Source organism: Cydia amplana, chromosome 15, assembly GCF_948474715.1.
Source record: "Cydia amplana chromosome 15, ilCydAmpl1.1, whole genome shotgun sequence".
Lineage (NCBI taxonomy): Eukaryota > Metazoa > Arthropoda > Insecta > Lepidoptera > Tortricidae > Cydia > Cydia amplana.
This window is the reverse complement of record NC_086083.1, coordinates 13,663,641-13,685,681: the sequence shown is the minus strand read 5'-3', so window position 1 is coordinate 13,685,681 and position 22,041 is coordinate 13,663,641. Positions and strand designations below refer to the sequence as shown.

At 34.5% G+C, this 22,041-nt stretch overlaps 2 protein-coding genes across 2 annotated transcripts in view; one reads left to right on the top strand and one right to left on the bottom strand.

Moving 5' to 3' along the window:
- The first annotated feature begins 10,702 nt into the window (after nt 1–10,702).
- LOC134654631 (paired box protein Pax-6-like) overlaps nt 10,703–22,041 on the top strand; it is a 72,148-nt gene continuing 60,809 nt past the window's right edge. Inside the window, exon 1 of the mRNA XM_063510104.1 lies at nt 10,703–11,309. The gene's annotated coding sequence lies outside the window, so the exon portion shown is untranslated. The remainder of the gene's footprint in view (nt 11,310–22,041) is intronic.
- Nucleotides 13,770–17,260, bottom strand: LOC134654882 (putative mediator of RNA polymerase II transcription subunit 26). The gene is made up of 3 exons (XM_063510343.1): nt 17,086–17,260; nt 14,610–15,595; nt 13,770–13,867 (listed from the first exon to the last, which is right to left on the bottom strand). Exons 1-3 carry the CDS (start codon nt 17,222–17,224, stop codon nt 13,808–13,810), a joined length of 1,185 nt encoding a protein of 394 aa, XP_063366413.1. The 5' UTR covers nt 17,225–17,260; the 3' UTR covers nt 13,770–13,807.

Here is a 22,041-nt window from a genome sequence, read left to right as displayed (position 1 = left end):
TACTATTCAATTACATACATACAAATTAATAACAGCGCCAGCTATGTAGAAATCAAGCGAACTAAATTCATAGGTGCTGTTCTAACTTGACGTCGTTGCGAGTTGACAATCTCTAAGTAGTGCCCTCTGTGTTGCCACGTGGAAAATAGTTGGCGTTCAGGGCGCCTTGGTGCACCATTTGTCGTGGGGTAGCGAAAGCATGTTGTGGACCAACCGAACCAAGGATAAAATATCCTAGATGTCGCTACGTATTATAAAAGGAGCTTTTACCATTAATGTTGGAGATAAGTTGGATAAAAATTATACACTGGTCCAATTGCCATGTCAATCTCAAATTTGTTATAAGAGGTTTCGTATGTAAGAAATAGATATTCGCTATTCAGTTGTTTAAGTTAGTCGCTATTATTGTTGAATAACTGATTAGTTGTTATTAGTTTATTAGTATATTAGTTGTTATCTCATGTGTTCCCGCTGTGAGTGTAGTTTTGATCTTTCATGTACAAACATGGAAAAACGGTATAACTTAATGGACCGAGACCGTAAGGCGTCATGGATGTGTACTAAATGTAGACAGTGTAAGATACCGGTAAAAAGAGGTAGTACGCCGAAAATTCGAAAAGGAATGGAGTACAGTAATTCATCTCAAACTTTAATGAGCCCCACGACTGCAACAGTATCTACGACTGCGCTGACAGAATTGGAAAGGTCATCAACCCCGTGTGGCAACGACTTTGCCGATCACTGCTCATCAATTCAAAATGTAACGGGAAGGAAGTATAATGTCCCTGTGCATAATTCTTTTCAATATTTTACTGACGAAAAAAGTTTGGAGACCTCAGCTAGCTCTCTTGATATTACTGTCATTCACAAGAATGAGGCAGATGATAAGGCATTACGAAAGTCTGATACACAAACACAAAAAATTGAAGAAATTAAGAAACAATTAAATAACCTGAAAAACCAACTTCTGCAAGCGAATTGTAAAATACAAAACTTGATTACTGAAAACCTTGATTTAAAAAACGACATATGCGAAATACGGAAAAAATATGAAGCCTACGAGAATACTTTACATGAAGTTACACCTACACCGATTTCACCAGTCATTTCGGCACCAACTAAGAAAAATAAATTAAAAACCAAATCGATAAACAAAGCCTCCTCTGAGTGTTTAACTGGAAAAACACTGTCTTTGCCTAAAAACTTAACGCCTAAACGCCGAGCTGCTACAACAACCTCCACGTCGCCAGTTGACAGGAGCCCGACAAACTCAAACCCTGATGACAACGATCATGGCTCATTCCAAACAAGAAAACTGCTTATGTTAAGTAACAACAATAAGAACAAAATTGTAAATATTGTAAGAAATAACGACTACTTTAAAGGATTTTCTTTCTGTCATCACATCACTTCAGGTGGAAGTATCAGAGAGCTATTCAAGGATATCCAGAGTCGACTACATGGCATGTCAATGAATGACTACTGTATCGTTCTAATAGGAGAAGAGGACTTCCATCATTCAAATGACATTTGTGAACTTGTAAAATACTTAAAAGAAGCTTCGAAAAGTATTACATTTACAAATCTTGTCATAGCGTGCCCTACATATATTTGTGGCAAACCTATATTTAATAGCAAAGTCGAATGTTTTAACCATTTACTATTTAAAGACTTGCCGAACCAAAATGAATGCTTTTATGTTTATGACTCGAATCAAAACGTAAGCTTTGACATGTTCTCAATGAATACTGGAAAGCTGAATAATGCTGGCATGAGGAACATTTTAGAAAACTTAAATTACAACATACAATGGGTGACGGAAAATAACAAACTAAGCCCCAGTAATATCTCTGAATTGAATGAAACCTTAACAAATGGAAGCAATCTAACTGAAATAAACAAAAGTGGTAATGAGTTTTTTCGTTCCTAATACCAACAAAAAACAGCCACCAATAGCTTTAAAAAAAAGTAATTATGGCATTGATGAAAATCTCAATGTACTTTGTATTCTGCATCAAAACATACTAAAAATCAACAATAAAATAGCTGAATTGGAAATACTGAATGAGGAAAGCAATATAAAGCCAGATATATTGTGTTTTACTGAAACATTTCTTAAATGTGATGATGCTGAATTGACAAAAATAAGTGGTTATATGATGGCATCTCACTTCTCTAGAAAATGTAAAGAGAGAGGAGGTTCTATAATATATGTAAAAAATAATCTTAAATATAATAAATTAAACTGGATTAATGAAATATCAGTTGAAAAACACTTTGAAGCATGTGGAATCTCAATTCCCGATTTAAACTACATTATACTATGTATTTACAGAACACCCTGTAGCAACTTTATAACGTTTTTAGAAAAATTTGACTTGATACTTTGTAAAATATTTAACAAGGACAAAAAATCGGTAAAAAAAATTATTATTGCCGGAGATTTTAATGTAGACCTTTTAAAAGCATCTAATAAAAGAAAACAATTTCAAGACCTGCTAGAAATATATAAATTACATTTTGAAATAAAGGACCCCACACGAATAACACTAAGTACCCAGACATGTATTGATAATTTCATTACAAATATAAAAAACTGTCAAACTCAAATTATAAACAATGGACTTTCTGACCACACAGCGCAAAAAATCAATGTTAAATGTAAGAGGAAAACATACATCAATAAAGCAAAATTTAAACTAGTTAAAGACTACGGTGAAGAAAACATAAGAAAATTTATATCATGCATGTCAATTCTACAATATGAAGACGTTCTTAATACTAAAGATGCTAATGTAGCTTATAACAATTTTATAGATGAATTTAGTCTTTACTATAATCTTTGTTTTCCTACCGTAAGACTAAGGATTAAACCAAGAGCTTCTAATATGTGGAAAACAAAAGGAATATCAATTTCATGCAAAAATAAAAGAAAAACTTACCTTGACTTACACAAACAAAAAAACAACTTTGATTTAAAAGAATACTATAAAATGTACAGAATTATATTGAAAAAAGTTATTAATAGATCTAAACGAAATAGCAATATTAAATATATACACAACAGTGAAAACAAATGTAAAGCAACCTGGTCACTCATCAACAGTATTACTAATAACCAAACAGACCCCAAAAATATAGCGGAAATAAAATGCAACAACCTTACAATTACTGATCCATTGGAAATCGCAAATGCCTTTAATGATATGTATGTTCAAATGAATTTTGATGTTGACTTTAATGGCAATAATTATAATCATTTAACAGAAAATGTAACTTCATCTATATTCATGTCACCTGTAACAGAAGAAGAGGTAGGAACAACCATAAGTACTCTGAAAAACAAGAGCAGTACGGGATATGATCAAATTACAATACAAATTATAAAACGTAGCGCTCCATATATTCTGAAACCATTAGTACATATAATCAACCTGTCTCTCGAGTATGGCATATTTCCCGATAGTCTAAAAAAAGCTGTAATAATTCCAGTCTTTAAACAGGGAGACATAGCAGATTCTAAAAATTACCGCCCTATCGCTCTACTACCAAACTTCTCTAAAATTTTTGAAAAAATTATTTACGCGAAGCTGATGTCTTTTTTCAACAAAAATAATATTATTGATGACGCTCAATGTGGATTTAGGAAGCATTTATCGACAGCTCATGCCTTAATGAAAATAATGAAAGGTGTAGGAAAAGAATTAGATGAAAAATCTCCTGCAGTAGTGCTCCTACTAGATATGTCTAAGGCATTTGATTGTGTAGACTACCAAACACTACTTAACATACTTGAAAAGGTGGGCATAAGAGGTGTCGCGCACAATCTTATTCAGTCTTATTTGCTGAGCCGTGTACAAGCTACCCAGATAACATATTATGATAAAAGAGAAAAATGCTTTCAGACAAAATTATCCACATTTTTGAACAATAAAATTGGAGTACCGCAAGGCAGCATCCTAGGACCACTGTTTTTCCTCATTTATATTAATCAATTTTCTAGAATAACTCCGCATCTCAGCACACTTTATGCAGATGACGCTTCTGTACTGATTTTGGGAAAGGGACTAAGCATATCTGAACATGAGGCAACGATAAATAAGACCCTAGAAATAATTATACATTGGCTATCAAGTCTTAATCTTAAAATAAACTTGTCCAAAACGAAATATATCCAATTCAGACCTCAACAAGCTAAACCAATCCAGCTAAATATTAATTACGAAGGTACCCAAATTGAAGAAGTTACATCATACAAATTTCTGGGCGTCGTAATTGATAGTCATCTGAATTGGAAACAACACATTGAGATGGTTAATAGTAAAATTAGGAAATTCTGTTATGGACTGCAAATACTTGTAAATGTGTCAACCACACAAACTGCGATTTTAGCATACTATGGTTATATCTACTCCATTCTAAACTATGGAATCATTTACTGGGGAAACTCTGTAAGTGCTCTATCAACTTTCATCCTACAAAAGAGATGTATTAGAATCATCTTTGGATTGAGTGACGACGAGTCATGTCGGACTATATTCATAACCCAAGGTTTACTGACCCTAACTAGTATTTACATTTTGCAATGCTGTATTTTTATCAAAAACAACCCGTCTGAATTTCATGTTAAGCAAACAAATAGGCCTGTTAGAAATAAGTATCTGCTTAACTTACAAGTTCCGGACTCAACATTAACAATGGTACGTAAAGGGATGTATTATAATAGTATTAAGATATACAATCACTTGCCAAACTACATTAAAATGATGTCAGGAACAAAATTTAAAACTACTTTAAAGAATATACTCTTAAAAACAAGTTTTTATAATTTGAATGAATACTTTGAATTTAATTTTAATGATCTCATGTAATAATTAATGTTGTTTCTATATCTAAAAATTTTAGATACTATATTATTCAGTACTGAAGAGATGAAGGAGACGAACCTATTGCATGCTCTGATGGGTAGATTATGTGTTCTGATAAAAACATTGTAACATCTTTACTATTGTAAATGTACCATAATCTTGCAATAAAGACATTTTTGATTTTGATTGATTTTGATGATATTGTATTCTACATAATGTTTAATGTTGCTATGCCCTCGCATGATTCATGTCTAGACTGTACTTTAGCTTTAAGCTATAAACGAAGTGAACAGAGTGTTTATAGAATTCTCTTTGCTATAAATAAGCATCAAATTTACATATAATTAATTAAATATTTAACATAGGTACCACTTACCCACAGAACTTGTTAAATTTTTGGGGTTTTCCGTACTAGTTTCACAGTTGGCTCGTCTCGTATTACCTCTGCAATGAGGGATTGGCAGATGGGCTTATTGTGTTGGGTTAGGTTATACCAACTTCTATCTTCTAGAGTACGTACCTACTTCGGCGTTCCTGGAACCTCGCCGTATAGCAGTGAGGCGGCAACAGAGAGGTTTTAGTGGGTAAACCTGGGGTCATTAGCCCACAACATGCAGGGAGTCCCACATAACCATCCCGGCCCGTCCTCGCGGCGGGTGGTATGCGTACAGCATTTCCCCGCTTAAAAAAAAAAGGTTATACCTACCTACTCAGAGAGACCAAACGTTCTTAGCCTCGGAGCAGTGTGCGGTCTCCACAGATCCAATGGAATGATCAAATATTTTCCTTATAAGGCTTTTAGCACTACCTATGCACCGAGGACATGAACGCAGACAAAGAAACACAAGACATTTTGCGGATACCCAGGTAGCCTAGCCTGGCTCCTAGCTCTATTCTACTTCTAACTAACATAGATGTACGTATTATTTTATTGGTCATCATCTTCCTCGCGTTGTCCCGGCATTTAGCCATGGCTTGTGGGAGTCTGGGGTCCGCTTGGCAACTAATTCCAGTAATTTGGCGTGGGTAGTTTTTACGAAAGCGACTGCCATCAGATTCTGACCTTCCAACCCAGAGGGTAAACTAGGCCTTACATCAAACATCAACATTTATTCAGCAAATAGGCCACAAGGGCACTTTTACACGTCAACAAGGAATTTACATACGTCAAAAAAACACATCAACAATTATAAAATACAACTACCTAAGCCGCAAATATCAAATCAAACTAAAGTACTTACTACAGATAAACGTACGTACGTACGTATTAGAGATGTATAAAGTCTCCAAATGTCGAATTACAAAAAACGCTATAACAATAGTATTGAAAAAAAAAACACAAAGATACCTACAAAAACTATAATCTAAAATTATTTAGAGATGTAAATGTCTCTAAGTGTCATCATAACTAAAAGATCACAATAGATATAGTAGTTAATCAAATTATCCTTAGAGATGTAAGTATAGGGTCTCCAAGAGTCAAAATCCTGTATACCTAATTAAAACATTCATTAGGTATACAGGATTTGAAAATAAAAATAGAATAGCATACGAGAACCGAATGAGGTGTGCCCATGTAATTATCCTCAAAAATAAAGTTACTACCTAAATATAGCTCTTGTTAGCTTAAATATACCAGTCTCCACAAACAGGAGATTATTGGGATTAGTCTGGTTTTCTCACGATGTTTTCCTTCACCGAAAAGCGACTGGTAAATATCGAATGATATTTCGTACATAAGTTCCGAAAAACTCATTGGTACGAGCCGGAGTTTGAACCCGCGACCTCCGAATTGCAAGTCGCACGCTCTTACCGCTAGGCCACCAGCGCTTCTATAATTTTATTGGTGCTAACACAATAATGCCTGAAATAAATAATAATGTAATTTATATTGCAAAGATAACTCCACCGATGGTCAATACGGTTTTTAGCCAAAGGCCCCATGGAACCCTAACCTAACATTACAAAACAAAGCAAACTATGCATCTACACAATCAACGCAGACAATAGCACAACAATTTGCATATTAATTGCATCCAAGGAAGTGCACCCACTGCGTTTTTGTGAAACAACCCATGTACCTACATAATAAGAGTTTTCACAAACTCCTATGTAATATCACTGGTTTTTCAATTCTGATCCTAAATATACCTAGATATAAGAATGGTATTGCAACTTCGAGTTATTAAAGAAGCGAGTTTATATTTGTTTTTTTTTCTATGCGTAGGTATCAGATGGTTGTGACTGTTGGTTGCGAGACAATGACGCTATAGTTAGATAAGAATAATAATATAAAGGTACTATGAAATACGAGTAATTAGTAAGCTAAATGCATTGTTACGACTTAAGATAGTTAAGATAATATTTAAAGTGAAGAAAGTGTATTTTATTTTGACATGGAGTAACCATGCAACCGTTTAGGTACGATAATAAATTATTGTGGTAACAACTAAATAATGACACTCAAAAGAAATGGACAAAAAAACAATTGTGACTAAAATTCATAACAAAAACACGTACCTATTATATTATAACTTTAATTGAAGGAACCCGTCAAAATTAACGAAGTCTGTTTTTCAAAATATTTCTATTAAATATTCGAACGGGTAACTAATGTGATTTTAGAAGATTATCGCTCGACATATTTCAGTCCGTTTCGAGGTTTAGGAGCAACATCTGCAGAGAGTGCACGGTGCGTATCCACGCCACGGTGCTTTTCCTTCGGGTCACTCACGTAATCACGAACACGACAATACATGAGTGATCCGTTTTAAAATAAATTATTACGTTTGCATCTACCGGAAGTTGTACTTTGTTTTTACTGAAATTATTCATAGTTGTTAATACTGTTCGTGTGATCGGCACGGATATTTGTTCCAGAGTCATGAGTGTTTTCTATGTATTTAAGATTTATAAATATTTATACTTATATTATATATAATATACCTATCGTTGTCTAAGTACCCACAACACAAGCCTTACTAAGCTTACTGCGGGAATTAGTCAATTTATGTAATAATTTCCTATTACCTATATTTTAAAAAATGGTTAGTTTACCCGTTTACCCCTCTTGCTGTCTTTACACACTGCATTTCAACCGTGTCCTACTAAGCCCCAGGCTGAGTAGGAACTTGTAACAATACTTGTAAGCCTAACAAATCTGTCCCCTCCACTTGAGCGGCTAACAGGCTTACTAGCCCTTTGTTTTACTTGCCACTTAGCTACTTACCTACTCGCATCGCTTCATCTGAGTACTGTCGGTTGGTGTAAGTTTTTTTTAAGGGCACGGTCATTTTATTATGTAGTATCTGGGAAACCGAGCTTTGCTCGGAATATAGATAAAAACTCGAAAATGCGCGTTTTCCCAGAGATAAGACCTAGCTAGATCGATTTTTCGCCCCCGAAAACCCCCATATAACAAATTTCATCGAAATCGTTAGAGTCGTTTCCGAGATCCCCGATATATATATACAAATAAATAAACAAGAATTGCTCGTTTAAAGGTATTAGATTAGATAGATAGATAGATTAGATTAGATATTATTTGACAGCTCATATTCGTTGTGAAGTAAGCGAAGGCCAATTCGAACGTAAGTACATTGTGACATCAGAGTGATATTTGTTGAATTATGTTATTTAGTTATCATGCGTCTCGCGAGCCGCAGTTGCCGACCCCTGGTCTAGTCTATATTATCTAGACTGAGATGTGACCAGTTATCATGCGTCTCGCGAGCCGCAGTTGCCGACCCCTGGTCTAGTCTATATTATCTTAGAGTTGAGTCGCTCACTCGTGAGGCACCTCATTTGTACCACTCATTTTGTTAATTTGTCGCAGTACTTCGTACCGCCAAAATGTCTTACTTCACTCCTCTATTCATTTTACTCATTTACTCGCGCGCATCACAAACACCTCTTGCCACACAAATCATTCACACACTTCAAATTTCAAAAAACTCTTATCCGTTCAAATTCACTCGCGAGTCTCGCGACCCTCAAAACTCATACACTCCTCACAACTCGCAAGAAAGTCACTGGATCGCGCGAAGCGCTAGGTGCTCGCCTGCTCGCCGACACTCTAAACTCAAATGTCTCAAATGAAGAAACGAGTAATGGTTCACACTGTCAACTACCGAACTACAAACCTTATTGCAACGACAAAAGGTCCACCGAGAAATGCGTTGAGTTTCTACCACTCACCGCCTCTCTGTGACATGAACTCCTCAAAAATCCTCTTAACCTCGAGAATTGCACTCCAATTAAATATTACTATTTATTGATTTATAAAGGAAGGGATAAATACATAAATATGTATATACATTTCAAAAAAATGTCGCTGTTGGAATTAATGGAATAGTCGACGCTGAAAATATGCTAGTACCTCACCTCATTTGAAGTAAGACATTGTAACACCTCATTTTAGAAAATGAGGTACTCATACACACTCATTTTAAATTGATGTCCGACCCATCACTATATTATCTAGGCTGAGATGTGACCAGTTATCATGCATCTCGCGAGCCGCAGTTGCCGACCCCTGGTCTAGTCTATATTATCTAGGCTGAGATGTGACCAGTTCGTGACACTTTTTCCTATATTTATTAAATTTTTTGTATAAGTTTATTTTCTGTGTCTGTGCTTACGATTCTTACGAATAAATATTTTCTATAATATTTTTTTATTTCCTTTATTTTCAGACACTCCAACCAACCAACTGCTGGCAATAGAGTTATTGTTATTATACTTAGCTATTATAGTTTGTTGTATGGTCAATCAAGTATGTTGCTGTTAGCGCATACGTAATCATACACAAATCATCTGAATCTATGATCTGAATGAAATAACGAACAAAATTAACCGCATAACTCAAACGCAAAACAACTACTTACATATCCCGTTCCATCTCAAAAATAGAACAACAGAATGGAATTCGAATCCGAAAGCGCGCGAAAACAAATATATTCAACGCCTGGATTGGCTGAAAAAGAGCGGCGCTCACGTGCCATTGGTCAAAGACAATGTTTGTGCGAGTAACGGTTTGTGCGGGGGAGTCTGGCCGAAATTCGACCGCAAATGTTGACAGATCCCATACGAACTAGCCATTGCAAAACCGACTTTATCTTCGAAGCATAGAGTTGGTATCGTTTTGAATGTATAGTAGTCTGTGTGAATATGATGAGAGGTGTAAAGAGGACGGAAAACGGGTGGTGGTGCAGTTAGTGTGAAACGAAAGAGACCACAAGCACTAATTAAATTGAGAGCCTATTAGGAATTAAACCGTTTAGGTGCTCGGGTTGCGTTCGGGTTTTGCTTTAGTTATTTTATTCAAACTTTTTTTTAAATGGGATCTATTTAAAAATCATATCCCCCTAAAAAGTTTCTAAAGTTTCAACAGACTTATCTATAGGTAGCCAATATTTACTATTTTAAAATGTTCGTTTATATACATAGGTTGGTATGATATAAGTATACTTATTAAAAGTGTGTTTAACAAACTAGTGCCTAAATCCCCATCTTAAACATTAATATCTACGATAGCAATGGCAGAGCGTCTCTAAAAGTCTTCTCTCACCTGCTTACATAATTTTCAAATTTCCCGCCATTTAAGAACTTTTCGTAAAGCTCATGAAGAAAAAGAAAATCGAATTAGCTCCGGCTTGCCTACGAATATTTTTAAAGCGATGCCTCCGACATTTAGGTAGACATATGTTTTACAATATTGATATGCTATATTTGATATAAATTTGCTACAATTGTAATAACAATTAACAACTTAACAATATTTAGAAGTAAAAATGAAATGTAATAAATAATTATTGTTAATGAGATTAAATTTTCACAAAGTGAACTGAATAAGCTCTAACTAGCTAAATCCAAACGCACCGCCGATAAGAAACTTAAAGCGATAAATTAAATACCACCATCGTCACTAACCCCTTATTTTGCGAAATAATTTTATTATAATAGATAATTTAAAACTGGCCAAGTCGCCCCACCACTGGGGGGGATAATATGAGGAATGGGCGGGGCATAAATTAAAACAGAAACGCACATAAAAAGCCGTCTCTCTCGCACAAATGAGCAATCCCAAATGCAGTAAGCGGCTTACAATAGGAGTTGACACTCGGCGGTCTCGCGTGCTCTTTCATTTACGTAGTACTGATATATTTCCGTCTCAGTCTGTCGCTGGGCCCTTTATATTTATAAAGGTATAGACCCAGAGCCCCACGTGAGATTGTGTTTTGTAATCAGTGAAGTGGTATCTTTGTACGGGAGCGCGCGATGCGGCCCGTTTGACAGTTGACGTTTTTTTGGCGCGAACACGAAGGCACGGGTCCTGTGAACTTTAAAAAAAAGTTTAAGTGATGGTGGACGCCAGTTGAAGTCTGTTTCAGTTATTGCTTTTGCAATAACTTGGATTTTTATTTTAAGGAGTCAGTTTAGGTAAGCATTTTTGATTTGTTAAGTTGGTTAATGAATTAAATGTATTACACATATAAGTAAATCTTCATTTAGGTAGCTACCAAGTAAAGTTTTCATTCCCCTCAACAGAAAATGGAAGAGTTCGGTTAATTAAAACCATAGAATTAAATGACAAAGAACAACTGTCAATCTTCAAAAGTGCGACCAAAAATGAAATGCAAGTGTGTGCGTAAATTGTCTGTGTGAGATCAAAAATAGTGATGTCATGTTACAACATATTAATAATCTGTCGATGTTTGATTGCTTTATCGACTACTTTTTCAAATGTGTTATTTAAAACGTTAAAATTCTACGACAATATGAAGTATAAATAACACCTACACTGCGTGTGCTTTCAAAATTGTTGCAGAATTATCTTAATGTAACTCTTACTGTGTTGGAAAGTGAAGTTTAAATTTACCGCTAAACATGAGCACCTTCAAAAAGGTATAACAATCGTTATTATTTGAAGTCGGTTATAAAAGCTAATATCTTAATGATGTTTTGTGAAGAAATAATTACATAGCTATTAATATGCCGACAAGTTATCGATACTGTCATATGAACATTTTGTCAAGCCCTAGCGTAAAGTAACAGGATATGTTTTTACACAAAATATTTTAAATTATAGACTAATATGACACCATATTAGCACGCAAAGGAAGAAAAACTTATAATTAACTGTATAAACCGGCTTCTTACACTTTTTACGCTGTTAATTTGACAAAATATCGTTATGAAAATTTCGCTCGGAATATCATAAATCCTCTGAAATGAGTATTTGCTTGGATTATTTGGCCCTGTGACACTGAAATCCGGCACACTACAAGACACCATCTTCACTGAATTACTTTATTTAATACTTTTCGTCCTAATCCATGTATATTTTTCAATTTGAAAATTACCGTGATACGCTCTTGGCCGTCCGCGGCCGTCGTCAAACTCAAAAGTGGTTACGTTTTCCTATTGGTAGTCTAACTCTTTCGCACTCAAGGGATGTTCATATACGTGATGGCTTCCCTTTCGCACACTTAAGCTGTCTGTCAAGCGCGAGCGCGGATTCTATGTCTGTGATTAAAACAATTTTATTATTCCTATAAGTGTCATATAGGTATGACAGGTAGGTAGATAGGCACAACTGTAAGTAGATATAATAGATAGGTAAAGGGACAATACTATAACCAGGATCTAGATATGTATTAGGGTTTATCTAATATAAACTATAAAACTTCTATGAGACTCCAAACATGTTCAATTTATTTTAAAACTGGTCACTCACGAGCTATAATCAATCAAAATTTCGTGAGTGACCCGTTGATTTATATTTTAATTGTCTTGGCAATTATGAGATGCTTAATATTAATTAGGTATGTATCACTGCATAATGTATTGTTTGTCCGCATTTTAGTTAGTCATAAATGTCATAATTCAGTTGGTTCAGAAACGCGTCACTTTTCAGGATTGCCATAAAACAAACCAACCTAACCTATCTATAGGATAACCTTACGAAAATCCTGAAAAGTTAACGGTTTCAGTTTTATGACTAATGATAATATGACAAACAATACACTATGACTTAGAACTTTATGAGAAACAACGGTCCCCGGCGCTAATTTATATACAGGCTGTTTCCTGTAACAGAAGCAATAAATAAAACAGTAGGCTATGTCTCATACTGGCCAAAATTTGTTCAACAACTTTTAAAAATAACTTATGTTTTGATTTTTATTACACTTCAAAGTTTATTCTAAGACGCAATGTATTGCAAATAGGTAACTACATTCAAAGTTCCCTGCTCCCCTTCATTTACTAAGAGCTAGTATCAAGAGTAGTATAGTTTTATTGTAATATTTATCACTCTAAATGCAGAAACTTTATATGCGATAAAAATTGAAATAAGTAAAAAAAAAATCAGTATAAGTAATATCATTTATTTAAATACATACTTCAATGCCCATCAAATATAATAGGTTATTATAAAAATATTAAGGTTAATAAATAATAACGGTATAATAGAAGCCTGCTTCTATATTTTCTGTGTCAATTTAAATGTACCGCTCGAGGTAACTGTTTGATTTTAATAACTACCTAAACGTCCATGAGACACAGACATATTAAATATATTAAAACAGGTCACTCACGTATTTTAAGTCGAAAATTGATCAACATGTTTCGCTTCATAACGAGAATCTTCAACGGGAGCACGTGTTGGCAGACCGATGCAGACTGTTTTTATATTAAAATACGTGAGTGACCCATTTTAATACCTATCGGTGTTTAAAATTTATATACGTAATTCAAACTCTTAAAAGAAGATTAAATCTTACCAGCAATTTAGCGTAAGTGTAAGAGTATTAAATAAATAGGACGGGTGACTTTATTGTATTTATTGTTAGAGCCAAAATATGTTTAAATATATTATATTATGGTTTATTTATTTAAGTAAATTACAGCTTTAATTAGAATTAGACAAAAATCAATTAACTAGTTGTTGATGTTGAAGCGCCTTCCGGCTTATCCCCCAAAAGCACGCGAGGTTTCTGAAAATATGAAGTTCAATTTATATTTTACAAATGTTTATATTAACGGAAAAGTGCAAATTACCTATTAATCGCTTCTGGCAAGTTTGTGTCTTGCCCGGAGCGCTAAATTTTATGTTTCTTTCCTTTAATTAAAAAAAATATATAGTAGTAGATATCACTCACGGACGTATCTGCTTATTAAAAACTAATTCCTATTCTATTTAGCCGTATAATTATTAACTTACATACTAACGTATATTTAGTAAAATTAACTACCTACTACTTAAAAACGCAAGTCTATTTTTTATGTAGGTACTTCCTAGTTCATTAGAACTTGCTTGTCTTTACAAATTACAAATCCAACAAGTAGAGTCGGACAAAGCGACCTCTGCATGTCATTTGCAATAACAGAGTGTGGAGACGTCATCATTAATGTCAAGTTTCTATGAAAGATTGACGTTATAATGACACGACCTCACTTTGTTCTGTTTAAATTGGTGCAAAGTTAGCGGACTCTCACCGTAGCTCTAAAGCCTAACCTCAAAAAACTGATAGAACACACGTTACATATATTATCATGTTCATCTATTTATGCCACTGATGTCAATTTTTTTTACTTACATATCAACCCATGAAGTGTATTTTCTCGAGCTTTTAAATTACTAATATATGTATGTAATAGGAAAAATTTACTAAAAACTCAATATATAATTATCCTAAAACTCTACTTACCTACCCAATTTATTGCAAATTTACTTACACTCCATCTCGGTCTAGTAGTAGTGGGCGCAGGTAGAGTTGTAGTAGTAGAAGTGGTCGTAGTAGTAGTAGAAGGTTCTGTTGTTAATTCCACAGTACTCGTTTCTTCACTTTCATCATCTATATTTGTCAGTTCCTTTTCATGAACACCCTTCCATACGTCTTCATCAATTTTAGTTGCTTCTCCTACTGTACTTGTTATTTTTCCATCAATTGTACTTAATCCATGATTATCATTACTAGCAGCTAGTTCTTCTTTAATAGTTATTCCATCAATTGTGCTTGATGGATATTCTGTACTAATTTTTGAATCTTCAACAATTGATAATTGTTCTTTATTGACATTACTCGGTTTTGTGGTAACTGTTTGTTTTACTACATTCATAGTTTTTGAATTAATGCTATTCTTGTCGGCTTTATTCGTAGGTGACCTGTGCATTGTTGGATTTTTTTGCACTAAATCTAGAAGCTTAACGCGGAAATATGCGGTAGAAGGTTTACTAACTGTATTTGTTTTTGTTGATTGTTTATGAATATGAGTTGTATTTGATTTATGCTCTTGCACCTTCTCCAATTTACCTTTAGTATTAGTATTGCTTAAGTTACTTCCAGTTTTCTTTGGTATCTTTCCTTCTTGACGAGCTTGTTTTGGTAAAGTGGACGTTATTTTTAATTTAGCCGTAGCTTTTATATCTGCCCACATTTTACCGTATTCTGCTTTCTTTTTCGATCTCAAAAACGCCTCCCGGTCTTTAAGTTGTTGTTGCACTAACGTATTTTTAAATTCTTCCAAAGACATGAACGGGTGCGGTAGTTTAGCTTCTAAAGGATTGTTAATATATATTGTAGAATTAATGTCTGGACCGCTGCGTTTGATAACAATATTATGCATTTTAATTCCATTTACGTCTTTTAGTTTACTCAGGTGTACCTGATATAACGAGTCATTTACAAATATTCTTCTAGTTAATTGTGAAGTTTTGAGATCTGTAAATTGAATAGTTCAGGTTTTAAAATGACCGATATTGTCGACATAAAAGCGTTAAATAGCAGTTTATGCAACCGTTGTTTAAGAGAGGTCAAAAAAGGGGAGTGGCGTGAGTAACAATTTGAGGCGAAGCCGAAAATTGTTAATAAAGATGCCACGAGTATATTTTGACTCAGTTAAACAACGCGTTGCATACAATACTTTTTCTACGACCTAGCACTTACTTTGAAAAAAAATTGTAAATTTAACAAATATTTTTAATTCAAGAAGCAGCAAAAATGGAGGGTACGGGTGGGAAAAGAATGAATGAATGAATGAAATTGAAAAAAAAACATGTCTATGGTTCACTTATTTGTCAGAGATGACATTTAAAATAAGGTTGGCAACACTGTATTTCATTCAATATTTTTTAAGTGGTCATTACACGAAGTATCGTAAAATCGCCAAAAAGATACTGCGTGTATGCACAAATTCTTTTTTGGGGAATAGACTAAAGACTTGACAACTATAAGGTAGGGTTTTAAAGGTGTGTGCACGACCCTTTAAATGACAAATAAAAGTACGGGAGTAGAAAAAGTAGTATAAACAAGCTGCAAGCGAATTGAATGCCAAATAACTCGTCTTCCTAACTAATAAGTAGATACCTACCCAACAATACAACACGATACGATATCAAATATGTTTTGTGCTGTAAGTGATTAATTAGATTCAATATAGTGTAGCTTTAAGTAAGTAAGTAGTGCGTTTTTGGCACAAGCCTAAACGGCGACTCTCTATTTCTTAAAAAAACCGTTTTTAAGTACGTGTACCGTACAGATGTGCGAGTTGCGGAAAGTTTCCATAAAATTCTATAAATTCTCGGAAATTTCATGAAACTTTCACTGGGAAATATGGGAAATTTAAATTTAAAATTGGAAAGTTTCAATTCTCATACAAAAATGTAAGAAATTTTCTGAATTTTTCCTACGTTAAATTTCTGAAACATTTCGCAATTTTGGAAAGTTTCCTTTGGCACATCAGTACGTGTACGTACTTATTGCAACGATTCGGACAAGCCCAACTTTGAGCTCGTGTTGATTTATTACAAAGTTCCAGAGTACCTATACTAATTTTCGGCTCAAACTAATACCTACCATAAGCAAGGTGTTCAAATGTTTTACAAATTGAAAAAAAAAACTTACCATCATGAGGGATAATTGGGGGCCGGAGGGGTAACATTAGACAAAATAAATATTTCCCAATTATATAAACGTGGCTGACAGCACTGAATTTTTTATAAGCCTTGAATCAGGATTTACCAACCTTAGGGTAAAGTTTTCAACTAGTTCATGGTCAAAATTTACTATTCTGTCTCCAATAACCCACTTGATGGTAAATAGATACATACGTAAATACACACATTACATACGATAAGTAATTGTGGTTTAAATGAGCTTGTAAAAGGTTTGATGTATTATTCTAATATATTAAGCAGTGGTAAGGAACACACCAATACCATCTTTAACGGCACTTGAGATCAACTCATATAACTTGGTAACGTTTTCTCCCCACCTCAAATTTTCGTCGGCCTGGCAGCACTTTAGTATAAAAAATATTACAAAGCATTTATGTAGTAACGTTGATACCATTTTAATAAAGAATTGAAAATACCTACCGGTCGCGAAACACTGCCGTTGGTTACGGGCTAATGCATCGTTGCAATTTAATTTCTGATAAATCTTGTGTGGATAGTTCTTAAAAAACAGATTTAGGTCTTGGGTGTGGGCGGCCCTGTAAAATATACATATATGAAAACGAATACTGATATTCATACCGATACTATGATATAACATCGATTTAGCGTTTTATGTATGCATTCGGCATTACGTCAATTTATGTCAGGAACCTTAACTCGTGTGTTGATGAAATAGGGTTATTTATTTTGCTAAGATTTTGATAGGATCTATACAGTGTGTGGCCTACAACACGGGTGAATAATTAAAACGTAGATTCTACTCCTCAAACAATAAAACTTTTGTTCAACAACTTTTTGAAATGATGTAGTCTTAAAATTGTCCCTTTTTCAAACAAACTAAATAATATTTTCAATGTACTTTAAATTCCGTCTAATTGACATTGCCCGTCAGCCTTGTCACCGTACAGGCATAATCAATTTCGTAATACATTGCGTGTTCGAATAAATTTTAAAGTGTTTTAAAATACAAACCACAAGTTATTTTTAAAAGTCGCTGAACAAACATTGTCTTGTTTGAGGAGTAGAATCTACGTTTTAATTTTTCACCCGTGTTGTAGGCCACACACTGTATAGTAGTTCATCTTCCGATCTTATCCAGTGTCGGTTACTCTCTCAAAAACATTAAAACTAAATCAATTGCGCCATTACATGGCATGAATTAATTTTTATCAAGCAGTTACGTCTTCCTTTAATAAACAATATCTGGGAGACCGTGCAACGCTCGGAAAACATAATTATAAAAACTCGAAAATGCGCGTTTTCCTTGAGATAAGACCAAGCTAGATCGATTTTTTCCCCCCGAAAACCCCCATATAGCAAATTTCATCGAAATCGTTTGAGCCGTTTCCGAGATCCCCGAAATAGATATAAATAAATAAATAAATATACCAGAATAATTGCTTGTTTAAAGGGTTTAAAGGTATACGATTTTTTTAAAGTGTCACTTAGGTACTAGAATTGTATGTGACCATACAGTAATTAGGTTCACGTCACGCCTCTCCTGCGGACAAAATCAAAGTTAAGGTCTAAAGCCAAATGTGATTAAACTTTTAATAACCGCATACAAGAGTACTCCTTTTCTATTAACATGTGTGATAAAATCCACAGCCATACTATATCCCAACTAATATTTATGTTTTACAAAAATAAAGAAATCACTAATATCTCTGTCTGTTACCTCTTCACGCTTAAACTGCTGAACCGATTTATGTGAAAGGTATGGAGATAGCTTAAGGCTCGCCGATGGACCTAGGATAGTTTTTATCACATAGTACATTTGATACTTCTATTTACTAGTAGTCCGCCCCGAACTGAGAACTCGCGGTTCGAAAAATGATACGAGGGGCGTTCAAAATATTCTCGGTATTGATATCTTACGACCTCTTCTAAAATTTCTTTCGTTACTGGCCGCTAAGGTTTATTCATTGACATTAAAAAAAAGTATAATTCGAACCGAGATAGTCTTTTGTTTTTCTGCAATTGCTGAACAAACATGAACATCCTGTGCGAATTGACAATGTTAACTAAATTAGAACATCGATGCGTGATAAAATTCTTGACAAAACAGGGTAAAAATCAAAAAACCATAAAAGAGGAAATGGATTGTGTTTACCGTGAGTCTGCTCCTTCTTTATCTACCATTCAAAAGTGGTCAAGCGAGTTTAAACGCGGAAGGGAGAGTATTGAAGATGACCCTAGACCTGGCCGGCCTGTAGTAGCTACTTCACAAGAAAATATTGATAAAGTGGAAAAACTTATATTGGAAGATGGTCGAGTGAAGGTAAAATCTATAGCACAAGTAACCAATCTCTCTATTGGTACCGTACATGATATTATACATGACCATCTTAATATGTCAAAAGTAAGTGCAAGATGGGTTCCGCGAATGCTGACTCGGCTTCAAAAAGACATGCGTGTAGCTTGTTGTTCCGATTTTATTGACCTGTGCGGTGAAAATCCTGATGAGGTGCTGCAAAGAATAGTTACTGGAGATGAAACCTGGGTTCATCATTATGACCCAGAGAGTAAACAAGAGTCCATGCAGTGGCACATTAAGGGTTCAGCTCATCCCAAGAAGTTGAAGGTCATCCCTTCAGCTGGCAAGGTCATGGCCACGATATTTTGGGATTGTGAAGGAGTATTACTAATCGATTATAAAGAAAAAGGTGTAAATATCACAGGACAGTACTACGCTAACATTCTACGTCAATTAAAGGATGTAATTAAAGAAAAGAGGCGAGGAAAGTTAACCAAAGGTATTCTGCTTCTGCATGACAACGCCCCCGTCCATACTGCTCATATTGCCAAGGCAGCTATTGTTGAACGTGGGTTTAAAACTGTTACTCACCCACCGTATAGTCCGGACTTAGCCCCCAGCGACTTCTTTTTGCTCCCCAATCTTAAAAAGGATCTGCGTGGAAATAAATTTTCTGACGATGAAGCATTGAAGGCGGCAGTGGAGGAGCATTTTTACACGAAAGATAAAAAATATTTTTACGAGGGATTAAAAAAAGTAATTGATCGATCTTTTAAGTGTATGAACATAGGGGGGGAGTATATTGAAAAATAAAAATATCAAACTTTTCGTACTTGTTTGTTTTCATTCTCATACCGAGAATATTTTGAATACCCCTCGTAGATCAATAGAATTTATCCGGCAATGGATCGAAAACCGCATGCGATTTGCTGCAATAATCTGTAGAGTCTAGCTGTGCGGAAAGAGAAGAGTATTGGAATATAGGTACTTATTATATATATACATTCCACGACTCTTCTCTTTCCGCACAGACTCGATCTGTGGTAAGCCGTAATCTCTTTTGACAAATGTCAAATACCTATATTATGTTTAATTTATCTCGCTAATTATTTTAAAATGGCAAATTCAAAAACAATGTTATAAATGTGTAAGCCGAGCACTTTCATTTGATACCAAACTCACCATACTTTCTTGCAAACAAGATGACCAGAATAGCAAGACCCCTCACAAATAGCTTTTTGACTTTCTAGACTCTTCTAGCTCCATATCCCCTTGATCAAGCCTGCTCATAATTTAATGACTAAAATGTCTAAAATATAATGCCCTCAACTACACGTTTAGCCAATTTCATTTAAATTAGAACAAATTTACTTAAGTTATTGTGTATCAAACTATACTCTGATAGTTCAGCTTAAAAACATCGAAATTCCGGGACGTGCCCCTAGCCAGCCGCGTGTTCCAAGTTGAATGTAAGAACTTCACTTCGCTTCGCTCGCTCGTTCGAAAAATGTAGGTATCCATACGATAAAGAAGTTTCAGTACCACAAAAAATGTATACCTTGATAATTTTTGACTATGTAGGTTATTTTCTGGACCTTTTCATACAAATTTGGAAAACAGAATCTTATTGGTTACTTTAAAATCTTTTGTTTTTATAAACTCTTGATATTTTATTACACAATGTACTATACATCGGGTCACTCACACAATTTAAGGCGCTCAACATCATTCCATCCGTCAAAATGGAGCAATACCTTTAGCCAGTGTATAGTTCGTTTTTTTTAGCATTAGAAAGAACTTGAAAGAAGGTAAGCTATTTTGACATGTCTTTTAATTGAAAAACACTTTTTTTTTAATCAATAACTATTACTTATGAAAGCAGAAGACTATAAAAGATCGTATTAGATTCATAATTGTTACATATTTACCGTAATTTATTTTTAAAATATATTTTTCAATTAAAAGAAACATCAAGATTGTTTACCTTATTTCTAATGCTAAAAAAAACGAACTATAGTATGTATACACCGACTCAGAGTTAAATTACGTGAGTTACCCGTTATAATTTTTTCATAACAACAGGTCACTCCTACTTAACTCCAAATCATCTTACGAAGTCTGCATTTGCCCAAAGATTCAGTGATTCCGGGCATCCTTTATGTAACATATCCAAATATACGACGACCGGTCTGGCCTAGTGGGTAGTGACCCTGCCTGTGAAGCCGCGGTCCTGGGTTCGAATCCCAGTAAGGGCATTTATTTGTGTGTTGAGCACAGATATTTGTTTCTGAGTCATGGTTGTTTTCTATGTATTTAAGTATTTGTATATTATATCTATCGTTGTCTGAGTACCCACAACACAAGCCTTCTTGAGCTTACTGTGGGGCTTAGTCAATTTGTGTAAAAATGTCCTATAATATTTATTATTATTATTTATATTATTTTATTTATTTGAACTCTTAGGCTAGGTTATTTTATAATATGGATATAAAAATAAAATACAAAAACACTTACAAAAACAATACAAAATACGTATAAACATATTATAAAAAAACCTAACCTAGGGTGCCGCCAGCAGCGGGGCAAGGCCCAAGCTGCCGGTGGTCAGGACTGCAGAGAGAGGAACCGGCGGACTATCCGCGCCGTGTCCAAGATCACCGCCTTCTGCATCTGACCCTTATTGTTTATTATTATTATATTATGAACTCTAATAATGTGTCCATTTGCATGAATACTTACTCCTTCAAAGGAATACAACAAAAGGTCTTAAGCACAGTGGTTGATTTTTTATGTATTGACTATTTAAAGACTAACTATTTGTTAACTATTTTGTTTAGTAGTTAATATTTATTTACTTACCTACATACTTATAGTTATTATTTACTAATTCTCGAAAAATTGTAAACAAAACCTCAATTTTCATTACTTACAGTTACAGTAAATCAGAATATGAA